The 19,507-nt window shown below is 40.3% G+C and overlaps 2 protein-coding genes across 2 annotated transcripts in view; both read left to right on the forward strand.

The window, feature by feature from the left end:
* Nucleotides 1-2,691: 2,691 nt before the first annotated feature.
* Nucleotides 2,692-11,739, forward strand: RABGGTB (Rab geranylgeranyltransferase, beta subunit). Its single transcript, XM_011977860.1, has 9 exons — nucleotides 2,692-2,772; nucleotides 4,001-4,108; nucleotides 5,663-5,860; nucleotides 6,448-6,553; nucleotides 7,912-7,964; nucleotides 8,101-8,211; nucleotides 8,815-8,940; nucleotides 10,736-10,885; nucleotides 11,162-11,739. The coding sequence occupies exons 1-9, from the start codon at nucleotides 2,770-2,772 to the stop codon at nucleotides 11,300-11,302; spliced, it is 996 nt and encodes a 331-aa protein (XP_011833250.1). The 5' UTR covers nucleotides 2,692-2,769; the 3' UTR covers nucleotides 11,303-11,739.
* A 1,767-nt stretch (nucleotides 11,740-13,506) lies between these two features.
* MSH4 (mutS homolog 4) overlaps nucleotides 13,507-19,507 on the forward strand; it is a 147,471-nt gene continuing 141,470 nt past the window's right edge. Inside the window, 1 exon segment of the mRNA XM_011977988.1 lies at nucleotides 13,507-13,862. Within this exon segment, the coding sequence (XP_011833378.1) occupies nucleotides 13,622-13,862 (241 nt within the window). The 5' untranslated portion in view covers nucleotides 13,507-13,621.

The following is a 19,507-nucleotide window of genomic DNA, read 5'->3' on the forward strand; positions in this document are numbered from 1 at the left end:
AAAAATTAATTCAAGATGGATTAAAGACTTAAATGTTAGACCTAAACCCATAAAAACACTAGAAGAAAACCTAGGCAATACCATTCAGGACATATGCATGGGCAAGGACTTCATGACTAAAACACCAAAAGCAATGGCAACAAAAGCCAAAATAGACAAATGGGATCTAATTAAACTAAAGAGCTTCTGCACAGCAAAACAAACTACCATCAGAGTGAACAGGCAACTTACGGAATAGGAGAAAACTTTTGCAATCTACCCATCTGACAAAGGGCTAATATCCAGAATCTACAAAGAACTTAAATTTACAAGAAAAAAAAATGCCATCAAAAATTGGGCAAAGTATATGTACAGACACTTCTCAGAAGAAGACATTTATGCAGCCAACCGACACGTGAAAAAATGCTCATCATCACTGGTCATTAGAGAAATGCACATCAAAACCACAATGAGATACCATCTGACACCAGTTAGAATGCCAATCATTAAAAAGTCAGGAAACAACAGATGCTGGAGAGGATGTGGAGAAATAGGAACACTTTTACACTGTTGGTGGGACTGCAAAGTAGTTCAACCACTGTGGAAGACAATGTGGCAATTCCTCAAGGATCTAGAACTAGAAATGGCATTAGACGCAGTGATCCCATTACAGGGCATATACCCAATAGATTATAAATCAAGCTACTATAAAGACACATGCACACATATGTTTATTGTGGCACTATTCCCAATAGCAAAGAATTGGATCCAACCCAAATGTCCACCAATGATAGACTGGATTAAGTAAATGTGGCACATATACACCATGGAATACTATGCAGCCATAAAAAGGATGAGTTCATGTCCTTTGCAGGGGCCTGGATGAAGCTGTAAACCATCATTCTGAGCAACGTATCACAAGGATAGAAAACCAAACACCACATATTCTCACTCATAGGTGGGAATTGAACAATGAGAACACTTGGACACAGGGCAGGGAACATCACACACTGGGGCCTGTCATGGGGTGGGGGGCAGGGGGAGGGATAGCATTAGGAGAAATACCTAATGTAACTGATGAGTTAATGAGTGCAGCAATCCAACCTGGCACATGTATCCCCATGTAACAAACCTTCACGGTGTGCACATGTACCCTTAGAACTTAAAATGCAATTTAAAAAAAAAAGTAACTTCCAATATTTTTACTATTAGCATTCTCTGAAGAAGTGTTTGTGGTGGTCGTGGTGGTGGGGGGAGGGTGGTCTGTGTTTGTGGCGGGGGGCGGGTATAGGGCTGGACCTTGAGATGGACAAGACAAACAGGAAGGAAATGTGAACATTTCATTAATATTCATTTTAAAAAGATTCATTGAACACTTACTATGTGCAAACAGGCACTCTACTAATTAACAGCCATTTCAGATTTTCAGAGTGCAAAGGGCCTCAAGAACAAATTATTTATTTTTATTTTTTTGAGACAGGGTCTTGTTCTGTCTCACACCCTGCAGTGCAGTGGCATGATCACCGCTCACTGTAGCCTCCACCCCCCACTCCAGAGCTCAGGTAATTCTCTCACCTCAGCCTCCACAGTAGCTGAAACCACAAGCTTGGGCAACCACGTCTGCCTCATATTTTTATTAATTGTAGAGATCGGGGTCTTGCAACATTGCCCGGGCTGGTCTGGATCTCCTGAAACTGCCTTTGCAAAATTATAGCTGAGGAAACTATGGCAGTGAAAGAAATCAGACCTAACCGACTCCATTTTGCTTCTAACTTCTAAGCTGTCCTTGTTCATTCCTGAGCCTAGGCTGAACCAACTTAGGAAGGAATTCAGTTTATTGTTTGACTCTGAAACAAAATTGATAATATCCCTTTCCCAAAAAAACTGCTTGCTTGCCTGGGGACCAGTCTGCCTTTGCAGGACTAACAAATTAGCTACAAGATTAGAAATTACAGTTTAGAGGTCATGCAGCCTCTGGCTCCAAGTGTCTGAATCTCCCCAAATTGGTCCTGGGGATAACATCACTATTGTAAAATCTAAGATAAGTGCTTGACCTATTTTGCAGACCCTGCTTTCCATGGATCAGCTGAAACAACCCAGATTGGTAATTTGGCCCAATCAGTTCTGCCATCCTACCCAGGAACAGAAAACAGCAAGAAAAACTCACTTCTACCCACTATGAGTCCATCTTTAACCTGACCCATCAGCACTCCCTACTTCCCAAGCCCCTACTCGCCAAATTATCTTTAAAAACTCTGATGACTAGTAGGGGAGACTGAGTAAGAATAAAACTCCAGTCTCCTGCACAGCCGGCTCTGCAAGAATTACTCTTTCTCCATTGCAATTCTCCTGTCTTGATAAATGGGCTCCCCGTCAGCAGCAGGCAGAGTGAACCCCAGTATTGGGTGGTTACACTTCTAGGCTCAAGCAATCCTGCTATCCGGCTTCCCAAAGTGCTGGGATTACAGGCGTGAGCCACCACGTCCAACTAGAACAAATGATTTCTTAAAAGCAACTCAAATATTTAAATATTATTTAAAACTGTTTCTGGACAAATCGGAGGGACTTTGGGACAAGAATATGGTCGCGGGACTTTGAACGCAGGCAGTGAAGACACCTATGAGCCATCAGTGGGGTCCTACGGCAGCCGTGGAACTGTTCTGCCTTGCAGGCGAAAGTGTGGTCAGCTATATCGGAGCGCCATGGGGGCCTGAGTGGCGCATCTGCGCAGGCGCCGGGCTCCTAAGTATACCCAGGAACTGACCCTGATCTCTCTTTTCCCTGTTAGACATGGTAAGTGTGAGTCAACCGCTGCTGTCCTGATGGGTTGGTAGCAGACAGGGTAGGGTAGGGTAGGGTAGGGTTGAGTAGGGTTAAGCACACTGGTCACCTTAGGATTGGTTTCCTGGTGCTGGAGAATGATTAAGACACAGGCCTTGAAGATTTTTTGAGTGTGAAATATTACTCAGCATATTTTGCAGACCTCGCGGGCAATGCCGCTTCTGATTTTATCCAGGCCTTCTGTAGGGAGGGCCTGTTAGAGTTGAGCAGCCCGATTTCTTAAACCCTCTAAAAAGCTGGGGCTGATTGGTGGCTTTTTTTTTTTTTTTGGAGGGGGGATGTCAAAAATTTCTTTAAAATCGTTAGTGATGTGGTCTCGCTTTAAGATTTTTAGTGGGATCAGAGGAAAATTCGGTACTTAATCACTTCCCGTAATCTTAATGACCTATTATTATGACTACTGTGTACTCTCAATGAGGAAGATAAAGATACGAAAAGAACTAGAGCCACATCACATGGGGACTTCTGCAAATACAGAGACTCGGATTAAAGGTGGAGAAGATGGAGCTAAAAGAACTACTTATTTAATACATTTGAACAACTTTTGGGATATTTAGAAGGTGCTTTGAAACCTGCATTTGATAGCAAAAATTCGCTTGCAAATTAAGGGCCAGTTAGATAAAAAAAATATGTATGTATGCTCTCTGCCACATGTAAACCGTAAATTGTCCCGAAATGATAAGCTTTGATATTCTATGGTGTTTATTTTTTACTTACCTTTTTGAATGAAAAGTGAAAAACAAGCAATGCTGGTGGTAATTTTTTGGGTCAATGATGAGCTGGCATGTATTCTGAATCTAAAGTTGATTATTAATACTTTAGCTCTAGAATTACTCTGAGACCTGAAAATTACCTGAATCGTGACTAAGATGGAGCTTGAATGACTTAAGTTCTTTTTTGTTAGATAGAATTTTTGTTTGTTTGTTTTGTTTTTGAGTCAGGGTCTCCCGTCGCCCAGGATGGAGTGCAGTGGTACAACCTCAGTTCACTGCAGCCTAAATTTCCTGGCCTCAAGCGATCTTCTACCTCAGCCTCCCTAGTTACAATTTTTAAATGGAACATTTTCCTATTACAAGATGAAACGAAGTGAAAATTGAGATGTATGTTGAATCTATGCTGTGGAGCAGAAGAACATTGTAGAGGTAAACATTGATGGATTACTGCTTTTTTATTTTGAAAGGGCACTCCACAGAAGGATGTTATTATCAAGTCAGATGCACCAGACACCCTATTATTGGAGAAACATGCAGATTATATCGCATCCTATGGCTCAAAGAAAGATGATTATGTATGTATGATTTTATATTGGAAAGTTTATTTTAAAGAAGTGTGACAGTTATAAGCGGTGATACAGTATTTATATTTTATGTCTTAAAATGGCATCCAACTCCATGCAGAGAACTGAGGATTTCCTGTGCCTTTGAACTTCAGTTAAGTGTGCTTTGGACGTCTGAGATTGTGGGCTTATTAGAATCGCAGTATTCACCTATACTGAGAGGGCTTGCCAGACAAAGTAGATAAGGGTTTGAGGTACAAAACGGGTTTCCCTTTTTGTAGTTAGAAGTAATACTTTCAAGGTCAATGATGTTTTGGCATGTATTATCTGAATCTATTGCTGATGTGTAATAACACTTTAGCTCTAGAATTACTCTGAGACCTTGAAAAGGTTTTACCTTAAATTTTTAAATTTCAAGGAAAACTCTCTGGGACAATCTTAGCAAAAAGTAGTAAACAACTTAGTTAAGAGTAAGTTTTTCCCTGTAGTATCCAAACTCAGTTGTCTTAAGCTTATCTACCTATTTGTGGGATGTATGTATTAATTTTTTACTTAAGTGTTAGGTTCCCATAACCTTGAAAATACTCTAGTAGCAATCATAGAGTTAAGGCCATATGGATGGGGCTGGACTCGTTTCTGCCTTTATCTGCTATCTATGCCCTGAATTTGGGTTAGTAGCAAATTAAGATGCACCACCTGTTAAAAAAACTTTTTTTTTTTTCCTTTTGGGAGATATAACCTCACTTTGTTGCCCAGACTGGAGGACAGTGGTGCAATCTGGGTTCACTGCAACCTCCACCTCCTGGGCTTAAGTCAGCCACCTGAATAGCTGGGATTACAGGCGCATTCTACCACGCCCAGCTAGTTTTTGTATTTTTGGTAGAGACAGAGTTTTGCTATGTTGACCAGAGTGGTCTCAAACTCCTGACCTCAAGTGATCTGTCTGCCCCAGCTTCCCAAAGTGCTGGGATTACAGGCAGGAGCCACCACCCAGCCACAAAACTTCTTAAAATGTAATGCATTGTTGATTGTGGGAAAAATTTGTTTCTGGAATCCTAATACTAATTTTCATCTATCATTGATTAGCCACTGTTTTATCTGGGCGTAGACATCTTTAGAATGTTTAGGGCATTTTGATTTTTCATGAAGTTATATAATTTCCTAATAGATAATAAGTTTTGTACAGAGTCCACATTGAAATAGATGTCCGATAAATATGATATAGGTACTCGGAAAGAAATACTGTCCCTAAACTTCACTGATGAAAAAGGTAGATGCTTTTCTGTCTTTGGCTCATGGGAGAAACTAAAGCCCTGTTTGTATTGTCAACCATAGATGAACTAATCCTGTGCTTCTCAGATAATTGTTTTTTTTCTGATTAATAGTTGTGTCTGAAGATGGCCTCTAACGTTGAGCGGCACAAATTTTAAACTCAATACTGATTAGTGCCATTAAGGTCAGAAGAGGTAAAAATAGCAGCATGGCTAATAAGTTAGCTTTGTGTTTGATCTCTTTATAACCTGTTTTCAGTTCAAACTGACACATTTAAGAAATTGTGTATTTTAGGAATACTGTATGTCTGAGTATTTAAGAATGAGTGGCATCTATTGGGGTCTGACAGTAATGGATCTCATGGGACAACTTCATCGCATGAATAGAGAAGAGATTCTGGCATTTATTAAGTCTTGCCAACATGAATGTGGTGGAATAAGTGCTAGTATCGGACATGATCCTCATCTTTTATACACTCTTAGTGCTGTCCAGGTAAATACTAATTAAAATTGCAATGATCTTGATAGTGTGTTCTCTTACTTCAGAGTTGGAAATTGAAACTATTAGGATTTGGTCAAAAAGTTTTGTTACAAAAGTGAAGCTGTCCTACAAGGTCAATGATGTAATGGCATGTATTAGCTGAATCCAAAGTTGATGTGAGTTTCTAAAATTATACTGAGACCTTGGAGGGTAAAATTTTTATCTTCAGTATGTGTAAATACTGTTAAAAAGCTAAGTGGATCTGTTTGATTTTGGTATTGGTGAACATCTACCTGGTTTAAAGTCTTTCTGGTGCTGGGTGCTGAGATGGGAAGATCAGGACTTTGTGTGTATGTAAGTTAGTACACTTGAGTATCTTGGAATGCCAAGTTAAAGTTTATATGTAGAAAAATTATACTTTAAAGATTTGGGTTTTGATAATATCTTTAGTTTTATTGAATAATAGGAGAGTCTGCATATTTGAGAAAAGGCTATATACAGAGACAAAAGGAGCGCTTGGCAACTTAAAAAGAGTTGAGCATAAGATCATTAGAATAAACCTGAAAGGGATATTTACCTAATACTTGTCTTTATTGCAGATTCTTACACTGTATGACAGTATTAATGTTATCGACGTAAATAAAGTTGTGGAATATGTTAAAGGTCTACAGAAAGAAGATGGTTCTTTTGCTGGAGATATTTGGGGTAATGTCAGATTTAGTCCATTCTACCCAAAATACCAATATTAAAATGTACTGGTTTTGCTAGTAACCAGTTTATAAGTTTTTCATCTTTTCAGGTCCCACTAAGCAGCTGGTCTAACTGGAGTTAATGGTCTGCTGGAACTTCCAGCATGCACTGTGGTAGTTATATCAGCATACAGGAGCACTGGAACAGAGGGGGCCAGTCTAAAAGATAAGGTAGGTGGAATTTTTTTTCCCCAATATTTGGTGGCTTTGTAAAGTTTTTTAAAAACTACTTGCTGGAAAGGGAAAAAAATTTTAAAAAAACTTTACAAACTTGCTGAATATTTGAGTGGAGGGAGGGAATAGAATTTTATTTGATAAATGTAGATAATCTCTGCTTTAGGGATGAACACAGTGCAGGCCAGAGAGACCAGCTGCTTCATGGGATGTGAAAAATCTACTTTTATAAGGTAGGGTAAGTTTATTGCATTATTAGAAATTGCCTAATACTTTTGGTTCTATTAGTTTTCTTCTCTTTCTGGGCATTCTTTAAGCAGTTTAAGATAATTTGCTGTGACTTTTTTGTGGCAGGGTCTTGCTCTGTCCAGGCTGGAGTGCAGTGGTGCAGTTACTGCCCACTGCAGCCTTGACAGTCCACGCTCATGATCCTCAGGCCTCAGCCTCCTGAGTAGCTGGGACTGTATAGGCTCATACCATCACAGGCAGCTATTTGTTTGTTTGTTTGTTTATTTTTTGGTGGGAGGAGGCAGAGTTGCTGGGGTTGTAGAGCTTTGTTGCCCAGGCTGGAGTGCAGTGGTGCAATTTTGGCTCACTGAAACCTCCTCCCAAGCTCAAGCAGTTCTCCTGCCTCAGCCTCCAGAGTAGCTGAGACATGCACCACAACACCTGGCTGGCTTTTGTATTTTTAGTAGAGATGGGGTCTTCTGGCCTCATGTGATCCTCCTGCCTCGGCCGCCAAAAGTGCTGGGATTTCAGGCCTGAGCCACAGTGCCCAGCCCCAGCTAATTTTTTTAAAAAGTTTTTTGTAGAGATGGGGTCCTGTTATGTTGCCTAGGCTAGTCTCAAACTCCTAGGCTCAAGTGATTCTCCCGCATCAGCCTCCCAAAGTGTTGGGATTATAGGCAAGAGCTACTGTGCCTGGTCAATTTGCTGTTATTTTTGACAAAGGAATTTTCTTGGGAAGTAAAGGCACTTCAGATTTAGCTTTCCTCCTGACTACCCTAAAGTTTTTACTTTAGGGTAAAAAAAAGTTAAGCTTGAACTCAATTTAAAGTAGTAGTTGTGCAGAGTTTGTTTTTAGATGACTCATGTATAATTTGGTAACACCTGCCTTGATTTGATCTCTTTTTATTGTAGGAGAAATTGATACAAGATTCTCTTTTTGTGCGGTGGCAACTTTGGCTTTGTTGGTAAGCTTTGAATATTTGATTGAAATGATTAAAGTTCAGGAATGCTCTGGATTTTTTTTTTTTTTTTTGTCTGATCTGCTGAATACTCTGGAATTTAACAGGTTTTTTTTGTTTGTTTGTTTTTTTCTGTTTGTAGGGGAAGCTTGATGCTATTAATGTGGAAAAGGCAATTGAATTTGTTTTATCCTGTATGAACTTTGATGGTGGATTTGGTTGCAGACCAGGTTCTGAATCCCATGCTGGGCAGGTAATTTATTAACACAGATGAAAATTTATTGTCATTTTGGAAGCAAGTGTAGTAAAATAGGAAAATGGGTTATTTCGGTGTTTATCAAATACACATAAAATTAATGACTGTAATATGGCATCTTAAAAATTGCTTAGTTGCTTTCATTGCTTTGCTTTATATACTATATACCTTTCTCTGTCAGTGGATCCCTCTGACCTAAGCAAACATAAGTAGGTTTGTAAGCACCAAAACACATTTTTTTCCACTAATTTTTCACTAACCATACAGATAAAAAAAAAACACACACACATTTTTCTTTCTGCCCTGAGATAAATGATGAACCTCCTTTCTTGTGTCAGAGAACACTGAATATGTGAATGGCTGTGATTTACTAACCATGAAGAAATTTTGACAGTAATATTTCAGTACAGAATTGCATACTAGTAACACTATGGTTGGATTTGTTCAGATATGTGGTATTAATACATGCTTGGAATTTTAAGTGTTAGATCGAGAAAAAAACCTTAAAATATAAAGTGGTGTTTTAATAATTTGAGTAGTTTTATCACTTTTACTGTCAAGAAATTATTATACACATATACTTTATGTCTGTAATTTTAGATCTATTGTTGCACAGGATTTCTGGCTATTACAAGTCAGTTGCATCAAGTAAATTCTGATTTACTTGGCTGGTGGCTTTGTGAACGACAGTTACCTTCAGGCGGGCTCAATGGAAGGCCAGAGAAGGTATTGTTTGATAAGCTCTGTTCTGCTGACTTTAGAACCTTGAGTGAATGCTGCAGCTTTGTCTTGCCTATTTCAATATTGTAAATTGGCCATGAGCTTATTTATTAACTTTCCCTCTTGCAAATTTTCAGTAATGCATCCTACTAAAAGACTCCCCTTGGCAAAAGTAGAGCCCCATGAGTTGAAATACTCGTTGATCCTAATGTCCATTTCCAGACAGTCTTGTACAGGAATCTCCATGTTTAAGGACAGTTGGTTTTGGCAAATTGGATTTTTAAAAAATTAGGCTACAGAATTTTTGTTTGCAGTCTTCTTATTTAAGGAATACCCAGATAATTTAGTTTGGAGAGAGGATATTATTAAATTTTCCTCCACATGATAGGTCCCTATATCAGGTCTGTAAGGGACAAACAGTAAATACTCATTTGCAACTATGTAATTTTCCTATAGAGCAAGTGCAGCCATAAGTGGTAAGAAATGAATGAGTATGACTGTGTTCCAATTAAAATTATTATGGACAGATATACTCATATTTCATATGTCAGATTTTTTTTTTTTTTTTTGAGATGGAATCTTGCTCTGTTGCTCAGGCTGGAGTGAAGTGGCGCCATCTCAGTTCACTGCAACCTCCGCCTCCCAGGTTCAAGCAGTTCTCCTGCCTCAGCCTCCCGAGCAGCTGGGACTACAGGCGCACAGCTAATTTTTGTACTTTTATTAGGGACAGGGTTTCACCATATTGGCCAGGCTGGTCTCGAACTCCTGACTTTGTGATCCGCCTGACTCAGCCTTCCAGAGTGCTGGGATTACAGGCGTGAGCCACTGCACCTGACCCAGAACTATTTTTAAATGATTTACAAATGTAAAATCTGTTCCTATACTATAGTCTAGATTTGACTCAAGGATTGTAGCTTGCTGTGCCCTCTGAATGGGACGTGGTGGTACAGTAGCTGGGATTACAGGCGTGCGCCACCACGTCCATCTAATTTTGTATTTTTAGTAGAGATGGGGTTTCATCATGTTAGTCAGGCTGGTCTCAAACCCCTGACCTCAGGTGATCCACCCTCCTCAGCCTCCCAAAAGTGCTGGGAGTACAGGCATGAGCCACCGTGCTCAGCCTGTATTTTTATTTTTAAACCTCAGTTTTTCTGAGTGACAATGGGCAGAGAAACACCCACAGTTGCTGTCTACAACAGAGTGGAATAAAAAACCTGAGGAACTGTCAACAGAAAAATGGGTGGCTGTGCCTGGGCCTGCATTTGCTCACAATCTAGGGCAGCTTCTAATGGGTCTATGCGTTATTCAAGGATCTCATTAAAATGCAGCCTTGGGTGGGATTTTCTTCCTTACAGACTTATGTCACCATATTTTGAAGAGCTAGGGTTTAGTTGAATTTTAAGCAGGTGTGTACCCACCTGGACAGTGCTGGTAGAAAAACAGAACTGTACCCATGGATTTCATGATTATACTACTAGCTTCTTGGTTAAGGGGCTGAGTTAGGTGTTTGTTGCAGATAGAAACAAGGTAGGTGCATGCTTATCAGTGAGTACTGAGATATTTAGCATGGTTACCTATGAATTGGAGTTTGGTCTCTTCTTACCCATTAATTGATTATCTTTCATTCTAAGCAAGTATTTCATACCCTGCATGTCAGTATATCCCTGGATTTCGTCCCTCCACATGGTTTGACACTTAGAACATCAGATACTTGAGAGTGAGACTTAATCCACTTTTAAATTGTTCTCAAAATTAGGGAAATAAAAGAGAATGAAATTGTGGCAACTTTTTTCCCTCCTAGTTACCAGATGTATGCTATTCATGGTGGGTCCTGGCTTCCCTAAAGATAATTGGAAGACTTCATTGGATTGATAGAGAGAAACTACGTAATTTCATTTTAGCATGTCAAGATGAAGAAACGGGGGGATTTGCAGACAGACCAGGAGATATGGCAAGTAATATTTCTGACATATTTGTATAAATTATTTTAGTGTCGCATTCCTTCATGGTTCCATGGATTTCCAGGGTGGTATTCCAAGTGTTGCTTTGAAAGCAGTTTTTTTTTTCTATTTCTCGTAGAATGTATGAAGGATATAGAACAATCTTACAGAAATTTCTTGTCGCCTGTTGCTAACAAAATTAGTATATGGTAAAGGTCAGGTATTAATGATTTGAAGTTAAAGAAGTTTTCATTTTGTAATCTGTATATAAATTCTTTTTTAAATAGGTGGATCCTTTTCATACCTTATTTGGAATTGCTGGATTGTCACTTTTGGGAGAAGAACAGATTAAACCTGTTAATCCTGTCTTTTGCATGCCTGAAGAAGTGCTTCAGAGAGTGAATGTTCAGCCTGAGCTAGTGAGCTAGATTCATTAAAGTGAAAGCTGCGTAGTATAGTTTTGCCATTTTAACATTTCTGTATTTGAAGTGCTTATTAAATCTAAAAATGAATACTGTTAATATTTTGTACATTGTGTTAAATTAATTTTAATAAATTATATAATTATACATATTGTAAAATAAAGACCTGTATTTTATTTTCTGCTCTTTATTCTGAAGTCCTGTTATTCTGACTACAGTTTTTTGTGTATACTTCTGTGTCTGTTATTTATGTTCAATAACTGAGCTAACGTAGAAGAACTCTAGGTTTCTACTTGATTTTTCTCCCATGTATACCTTTCATGTGTTCTATAGCAAGTTGATGTAAAATGGTTTGTCAACAAGAATGTTAACTGATGAAAGTGGATAGAACCCATACATGAATTAAATGATGCACAAAATAAATGGCTGTTGAAATTTGGAAATGATTCATAGGTTTGAATATGGTTATTCTGAATTAGTCACAGACTTAGGTTAAATGGCGGTCTACCATCTTAAAATGGGGTTGTGATTCGGACTGTACATTTTTTTTTAGCATTTTATATATCAGAATTACCCAAGGACGGGGTTATCTTCAAATAAGGAAACACTAACAGTTAAGTTGATGGTCGCCACAGTATTTTTTTGCACCTATCTTTTTCTTAAAAAGCTAAAATGGGTACAATTCACTTTTTTTTTTTTTTTTTTTTGAGACAGTCTGTTGTGCAGGCTGGAGTGCAGCAGCACGATCTCGGCTCGCTGCAACCTCTCCCTGCCGGGTTCGAGCAATTCTGCCTCAGCCTCCCGAGTAGCTGGGACTACAGCCTCACACCTCCATTTCCGGCTAATTTTTTTGTTATTTTAGTAGAGTCGGGGTTTCACCATGCTGGTCGGCTGGTCTCGATCTCCTGACTTCGTGATCCGCCCGCCTCGGCCTCCCAAAGTGCTGGGATTACAGGCATGAGCCACCACGCCCTGCCTAAAATGGGCACAATTACTCTTTAGGGGTTTACAGTTTTGGTGAAAATGAGGTATTCTCTGTTTTTAAGTTTTATTTTTTAGAGACAGGGTCTTCCTTTGTTCCCCAGGCTGGGGTGTAGTGCAGTCACAGCTCACTGCAACCTTAAACTCCTGGGCTCAAGCAGTCCTTCCACCTCAACCTCTTGAGTACCAGGGACTACAGGCACCTGTCACCATGCCCACTATGTCCAGCTGATATTTTAATTTTGGGGGCAGGCAGTGTCTTCCCCAGGCTGGTCTCCTGAGGTGAAGTGATCCTCTGGCCTCAGTCTCCCAAAGTGCTGGGATTACAGGCAGGAGCCACCGTTCCCAATCTGAAAATAAGGTTTTTTGATGGAAATTGAGATTTTCTCAAGTATGTTTGGAATACCCTGTGCAATAATTATTCCAAGAACAGAGACGTTCTTAAGGACTGTTGCCATTGCATGTGGGTAAACTGCTGTGCATAACTGGTTTATTGAGATACTCAACAGTGACAGGATTTCAGTAGTGGTGTAAATTAATGTCTTCTAATAACTTCTATATGACAGTATCCAGATAATTGCATCATGGTTAATTCACGGATCTCTGGTAAGTTGGTACTATTGGCCTTATTTAAGGAATTTTCTAAAGGTCACCATTGCAAAGCTGGAGTTTGAACTTCTAGTATGCTATTAACTGATTTATATGTTAGAAACCACAGTACTAGAAATTAGTGGACCGGGAACTGTTAACAGAGATCTTACCCAGTTAGTCTGTCCCTGTTTCCTACTCTACTATGCACACGGCCATGTGCACACTGTCTTGTGATAATATAACCAGATCTTTCCTATATTTGGTCACAAGATAAACTTTAGGTGAGTTATACTGTGTGAGCATTACACGTTCTCATTGTGTCAAAGGCACTGGGTGTACTGTTTGGTGGTTTCTACATTTCAAGATAAGCTAGTGTGCTTGGATGTGTGGGAAATGCACGTATCGTTTTGCAATAAGGGAGATTGGGTGCTGTGAGAATAATGGGGCTAACAAATTGGGTGGTAATTGATGGGCCTTGCAGAGTTCTGGTCAGTCTGATACCTGCAGGCTGAGGAGGTTCCAGTGAGGTTCATGCGGAAAGTGATGGGTTTGGGAACTGCTGGAAGCAGGGTCGTAGACCTGAAGCACGTGAATCCATGTGGAAAGCTGAGGCTGCATGCGCCTGCGCAGTGCAGCTTAGTTCTTCGGCGCGCAGTTCTCCCGCTCTTTCCAGCTGCGCAGCTTCCGTAGTTGGGCTACGCGAGGGGGTCCTCAGAAACCTCACACTTCTCGGGTCAGGGAAGGTTTGGGAGGATGCTGAGGCCTGAGATCTCATCAGCCTCGCCTTCTGCCCCGGCGGTTTCCCCGTCGTCGGGAGAAACCCGCTCACCACAGGGTCCCCGCTACAATTTCAGACTCCAGGAGACTCCTCAGAGCCACCCTTCAGGCCAGGTGGCCTCTGCATCCACCCCTCCCGGCACGTCAGGAGCCGCGGGCGACCGGAGCAGCAGCAGCAGCCTCCCCTGCCCCGCGCCAGGCTCCCGGCCAGCTCAAGGCAAGGAGTGGTTGGGTGGAGGAGTCTCCTTGAGGCTAGAGGCCGGCAGTTCATGGAGGCTCAGGGACACGTGCGTGGTGGTTACCACAGTGAAGTTCAGTTGTGGTTTGGTTGGGGCGTGAGATCAGAGTGCCCTGGGAATTTGGTCTGGGTGATTAGAAGCCTTGACTTTTCAAATTGGTTCTATTGCAAGACCTTGATTGTGGATGGCTCAGTTCTGAGGAAGGCTGAAGTATTCCACATAACGTCCCTCAGAGTGTCTGACAAATGACAGTTTGTGCGTGAGTTTGCTGATAGAAGTGGTGAGCTGATCTTTGACTGCTGAATTTAATTCTCCAAATCCTGCTAGGGTGGGATAAAATAGAATAAATTGAACATTTCGTCTAATTCAGGAAAATAATATGTTTAGTATTAAAAGATGTGTGCTGGGCGGTGGCTGACCCCTGTAATCTCAACACTTTGGGAAGCCGAGGTGGACGGATCACTTGAGGCCGGGAGTTCTTTCTACACCAGCCTGGCCAACATGGTGAACCTTCCAACCCCATCCCCCATCTCTACTAAAAATACAAAAATTATCTGGGTGTGGTGGCGCATGACTGTGGTCCTAGCTACTCAGGAGGCTGAGGTGGGAGGATGGCGAGTCCAGGAAGTCGAGGCTGCCGTGAGCCGAGATCGCGCCACTGCATTTCAGCCTGGGTGACACAGTGAGACCCTGACTCAAAACAAAGAAACAAAAAAGATGCATGTCCTTCAAATCATTTATTATTTTACTAGTCTCTATTCATGACAAAGCATCACCATTTTTCACACACGATTGCAACACAATGGTAAAGTAACAAATACCAACTCCAGTGGTCATTTTTCAGTTCATCTCATGTGACCTTTCTGCTGCATTTAATGTTCTTAATTTCTTTATTTTTAGAAACAGAGTCTCGCTATGTTGCCCAGGCTGGTCTCAAACTCCTGGCCTCAAGTGCTCCTCCTGCCTTGCTCTCCCCAAGCATCGGGATTACAGGCATGAGCCACCACTGCCTGGCCTATATTTAATGTTCTTGACTGGTCTTCTCTTAAACTCTCTTAATTTGGCTTCCTTGATTCCACTTGCCCCTGTTTTTCTGCTGCCTCCTAGAGAATTGCTATGCTCACCTTTGTTCCCAAATTATGGGCGTGTCATTAAAGCTTTTTTCTTCCTAGGCCACTTCTATCTAGATGTGAATAACTCCACAACTCAGATCTCATCTACACTCCAGACTTATTTCAGACTGTCTTCTGAAGTTTTTATTGATGGACTAATGGATACCTCAGACTCACTATATGATTAATTAAATTCCTCTTTTTTTTTTTTTTTTTTTTGAGACAGAGTCTTGCTCTGTTGCACAGACTGGAGTGCAGTGGCATGATCATGACTCACTGCAGCCTCAAATTCCTGGGCTCAAGCGATCCTCCCACCTCAGTCTCCCGAGTAGCTGGGACCAAGGTGTATGCCCCTACAGATGGCAATTTTTAAAATTTTTTTTATAGAGACGGTGTCGTCCTACGTTGCCCAGACTGGTCTCGATCTTCTAGGCTCAAGCGATCCTCCTGCCTCAGCCTCCCAAAATGCTGGGATTACAGACATGAGCCACTGCACCTAGCCCTCAAATTCCTAAGTGTTCTTCCGTCCTTCTAGCTTACTTACTGTACCACTTACTTATGTTGAAAATGATCTTATCATGTCCCTTGCCACTTGAATCAGTAGACCTGTATCTGCAGGTAAAAGATCAAACTCTTTTGAAGGATAGCCAAAGCAATTAGGATTGGTTTCTCATCTTTACAGATTTATCCCCCATCATTTCTTAATATTTATCCTGCTTTCTAACAAAGCTGAGCTACTTGCAATTCCTCTAAAGCAACATGCATGTTCACATTGTCAATCTAATTCCTCTCTTCATCAGATGCTTTGTCACCCACTTATTTTATCACTAATGATAACATTCACTAATTTATATATATCTTCTTTGTTCTGGCTTCTTACTAGGCAGGTGGTATCTTTGATCCTCACAATAATTCTGCAGAGTAGATTTTTTTGTTCCTGTTTTACAGATAGAACCAAGGCCCAAATAGGTGAACAAAGGTCCAAATTATGTTAGTAGCTGGGGATAATAATCTGCGCTCTCAAGGAACTTAAGGTTCAGTAGAGAAGACAGACTTAAAAATCAACAAATACACATTTAAGAGATAACTGTATTTGAGGTATTTACAATTTTTGAGGTATTTATAATTAAAGTATGGGGACAAAAGTGGGAAAAGACGTTTCACAGAGTAAGTGCACCTTGAACTGGTCTTGAAGAATAAGTAGAAAGAAGAATGCCAGCCAAAGGGAAAGAGGAGAGAAGCTGGAGTGCATTCTTGAGAAAACCACATGCAAAGGAAAAGAAGAGTCATGTAAAACTGCAAATAATTTTGCTTGGCTAGAGCAGGAGAGTGATCTATGTAGATAAACTTGGATGTAGATATAGTTGTGAGAATTAGATCTGGGAGACAAATTTTGCCCAGAGACCCCCATGTTCAACACGAGGTCTCTGGTTTTGGTGACTGGATAGATGGTAGTAGTAGTTTCTGATACTGGGAATTTTGTAGGCAAAGCAACTTTTAGAGGGAAGATGATGAGTTCTGTTATGGACATGCTGAGTGTGAAGAGCCCTGGGATATCCATATATTTTTATTAAAATAATTGAATATAGGAAACTAGGGCTAAGAAGAGAGAAACTTGAGGGAAATATGGATTTGAAAGTTACTAGTATGTTGGGACCAGAGCGGAGAATATGAAGATTATGTAGCAAAATAGAGGTCAAGGAAGTAGGAGGAGAATTAAGACAAGTGAATGAGTTTCAAGAAAGGGCATATAGTCTAAAAGTCGTCTGAGAACAAGAAACAGCCTTCTCCATCTCCAGTTTCCCCATCTCCAGTTTCTGGCAACCACTCTTCCTTAGCTCCCTAAAGCCTAGGAATGCTAATGGAGCACATTTTATGCTGGTTCTTTATGATAACACCCCTACACCCTGTCCACACCTTTGCAAATATTCTTTTTATCAAATTATCCCAGTTTGAGTGTATCATTAATTCCTGCTGGAACCCATATAATGAAGTTATATTTTACCGTATGGTGAGTATGGGGAGACACATGGGAATTATAAGAAAGAGATACTGATCAGATTTGTTTTTCAGAAAGATTACTGGTGATGATTTGAAGAATAGATTAGAGAGGTGTAATACTGGAAGCAAGGAGAAGAAGTAGGAGACTTGCACAAGGACCAAAGAAGATACAGGCTTAAAATGGGCTGGGAGGAGTAGAGAGGGATTTAAATTTTAGTGATGTTAAAAAAAAGAATTCTAGGACTCAGTCACTGAATATTAGGGTTGATGAAGGAGGAGTTGAGAATGTCTCCTAAGCTTATGACTTGAGTGACAAGGGCCAAGCTGGTACAACTGACCATACTGGTAATAAAGAATTAATTTTGAGGGAAAGATAGAGTTCACTTCTGAACGTTTAGAATGCTGGGAAGATATCTAAAGTTTTATGCCCAAGAGATAGATATAGTGTTCTAGAGCTACATCATCTGATAGAATATTCTGTGATAATAGAAACGTTTCATACTGATGCTGTCCGTTATGGTAACTAGTAGCCATATGTGGCTTTTGAGCATTTGAAAATGTTGCTAGTGTGACTGAGGAACAGAATTTAAATTGTATTTAATTTTGCTTTAGTTAAATACTCACATGTGCCACTTTATTGAACAATGCAGGTATAGAGCTGAGAATGGTTTTTGCACTTTTGAAGCATTAAAAAATCAAAAGAATATTTTGTGATATTAAAATTATATGAAATTTAGAATTCAGTATATAGAAATAAAGCCATTTTAATTTATTTAAATTAAAATTGAAATTAAAACATAGCCATTCTCATTTATTTATGTATTATCTATGACTGCTTTTCTGTGATAGTGTCAGAGCTGAGTAATTGTTACAGTGATTATATGGCCCACAAAGCCTAAAATATTTGCCATCTGGTCCTTTATTTAAAAGTTTATGGGCTGGGCATGGTGGCTCATGCCTGTAATCCCAGCACTTTGGGAGGCCAAGGTGGGCGGATCACCTGAGGCCAGGAGTTTGAGACCAGCCTGGCCAACATGACAAAACCCTGCCTCTATTAAAGATACAAAAAAAAAAAAAAGGAGAAAACCAGCCAGGTGTGGTTGTGCACACCTATGATGCCAGCTACTTGGGAGGCTGAGGCAGGAGAATTGCTTGAATCTGGGAGGCAGAGGCTGCAGTGAGCTGAAATTGCGCCATTGCACTCCAGCCTGGGCAACAAGAGTGAAACTCCACCTCAAAAAAAAAAAAAAAAAAAAAAGTTTATGCTGAGGCATGGTGGCTCATGCTTGTAATCTCAGTGCTTTGGGAGGCTGAAGTGGGAGGATTGCTTGAGGCCAGGAGTTTGAGATCAGCCTGGGCAACATAGCAAGACCCTGTCTCTATATAAAAAAAAAAATTAGCTGTGTGTGGTGAGGTGCACCTATAGTCCATAGTTCCTCAAGAGGCTGAGGCAGGAGGTTACTTGAGCCCATGAGCTTGAGGCTGCAGTGAGCTGTGATCACACTACTGCACTCCAGTCTGGGCGACAAAGTGAGAACTTGTCTTTATAAGACAGTAAAATAGACTGGGCACGGTGGCTCCCGATTATAATCCCAGCATTTTGTGAGGCTGAGGTGGAAAGATCACTTGAGCCCAGGAGTTTGAGACCAGCCTGGGAAACATGCCAAAACCCCATCTCTACAAAAATACAAAAAATTAGCCTGGCATGGTGGCATGAGCTTATAGTCCCAGCTACTTGGGAGGGTGAGGTAGGAGGATTGCTTGAGCCCAGCAGTTCAAGACTGCATTTAACCAAGATTGGACCACTGCATTTCAGCCTAAGCTACAGAATGAGAATCTCACACAGAGACAAAAAGGAAAAATTAAAAGTTCAGCAACCCCTGGTTTACAATTTAAGAGAGTAGTTACAGCTATATACGAAGGCTTGAGAGTTGTCAGAAAATAGATTTTAATAGAAACAAAGAGGAGAGATGAGATGTCTGGAGATGTATAATGTTGATTTGTGAGGGAAAGCTTAAAAGTATAGAGCCCTGGAGGCCAACAGTTAAGAGGCAGAGGAAAAAGGAGATGGCAAAGGAAACTAAAAGTGGTTTAAAGAGAATTCAAGATAGAGAGTTGTGGAAATCAAAGAGAATAGGAGAACAGAGCCCAGACATTTTAAATTTTATTTTAGAACTTCTGTGTGCCAAGAGGCTATGCTAGGTTGTTTATGTACATTATTTAAAAATTTTATGACAATCCTGTAAAACAGGTAATATCTTACATCAGTAGATAAGTACCTAAATAAGGAACTGAAGCCAGTTGAGTCTAAAACTCTACAATGCCATTTGCATGGGGGAGAGAATTTCAATGAAGAAATTAACAGGAGAAGGTTAAAAGAGGTCTAATAATTATTATACAAATGAAACATATGTCTTAGTCTATTTTCTGTTGCTTTTAACAGAATACTTGAAACTGGGTGATTTATAAAGAAAGAAAACATATTTCTTGGAAGTCTGGAGGCTGGGAAG

Source organism: Mandrillus leucophaeus, unplaced genomic scaffold (assembly GCF_000951045.1).
Source record: "Mandrillus leucophaeus isolate KB7577 unplaced genomic scaffold, Mleu.le_1.0 Scaffold103, whole genome shotgun sequence".
Classification (NCBI taxonomy): Eukaryota; Metazoa; Chordata; class Mammalia; order Primates; family Cercopithecidae; genus Mandrillus; species Mandrillus leucophaeus.

What these genes read in the sequence shown, in the direction of transcription:
- RABGGTB (XM_011977860.1), top strand. An exon ending in ACACTCTTAGTGCTGTCCAG is followed by an intron (nt 5,861 to 6,447) that starts GTAAATACTAAT and finishes TCTTTATTGCAG; the next exon opens with ATTCTTACACTGTATGACAG. An exon ending in TTTTGCTGGAGATATTTGGG is followed by an intron (nt 6,554 to 7,911) that starts GTAATGTCAGAT and finishes TTTTTATTGTAG; the next exon opens with GAGAAATTGATACAAGATTC.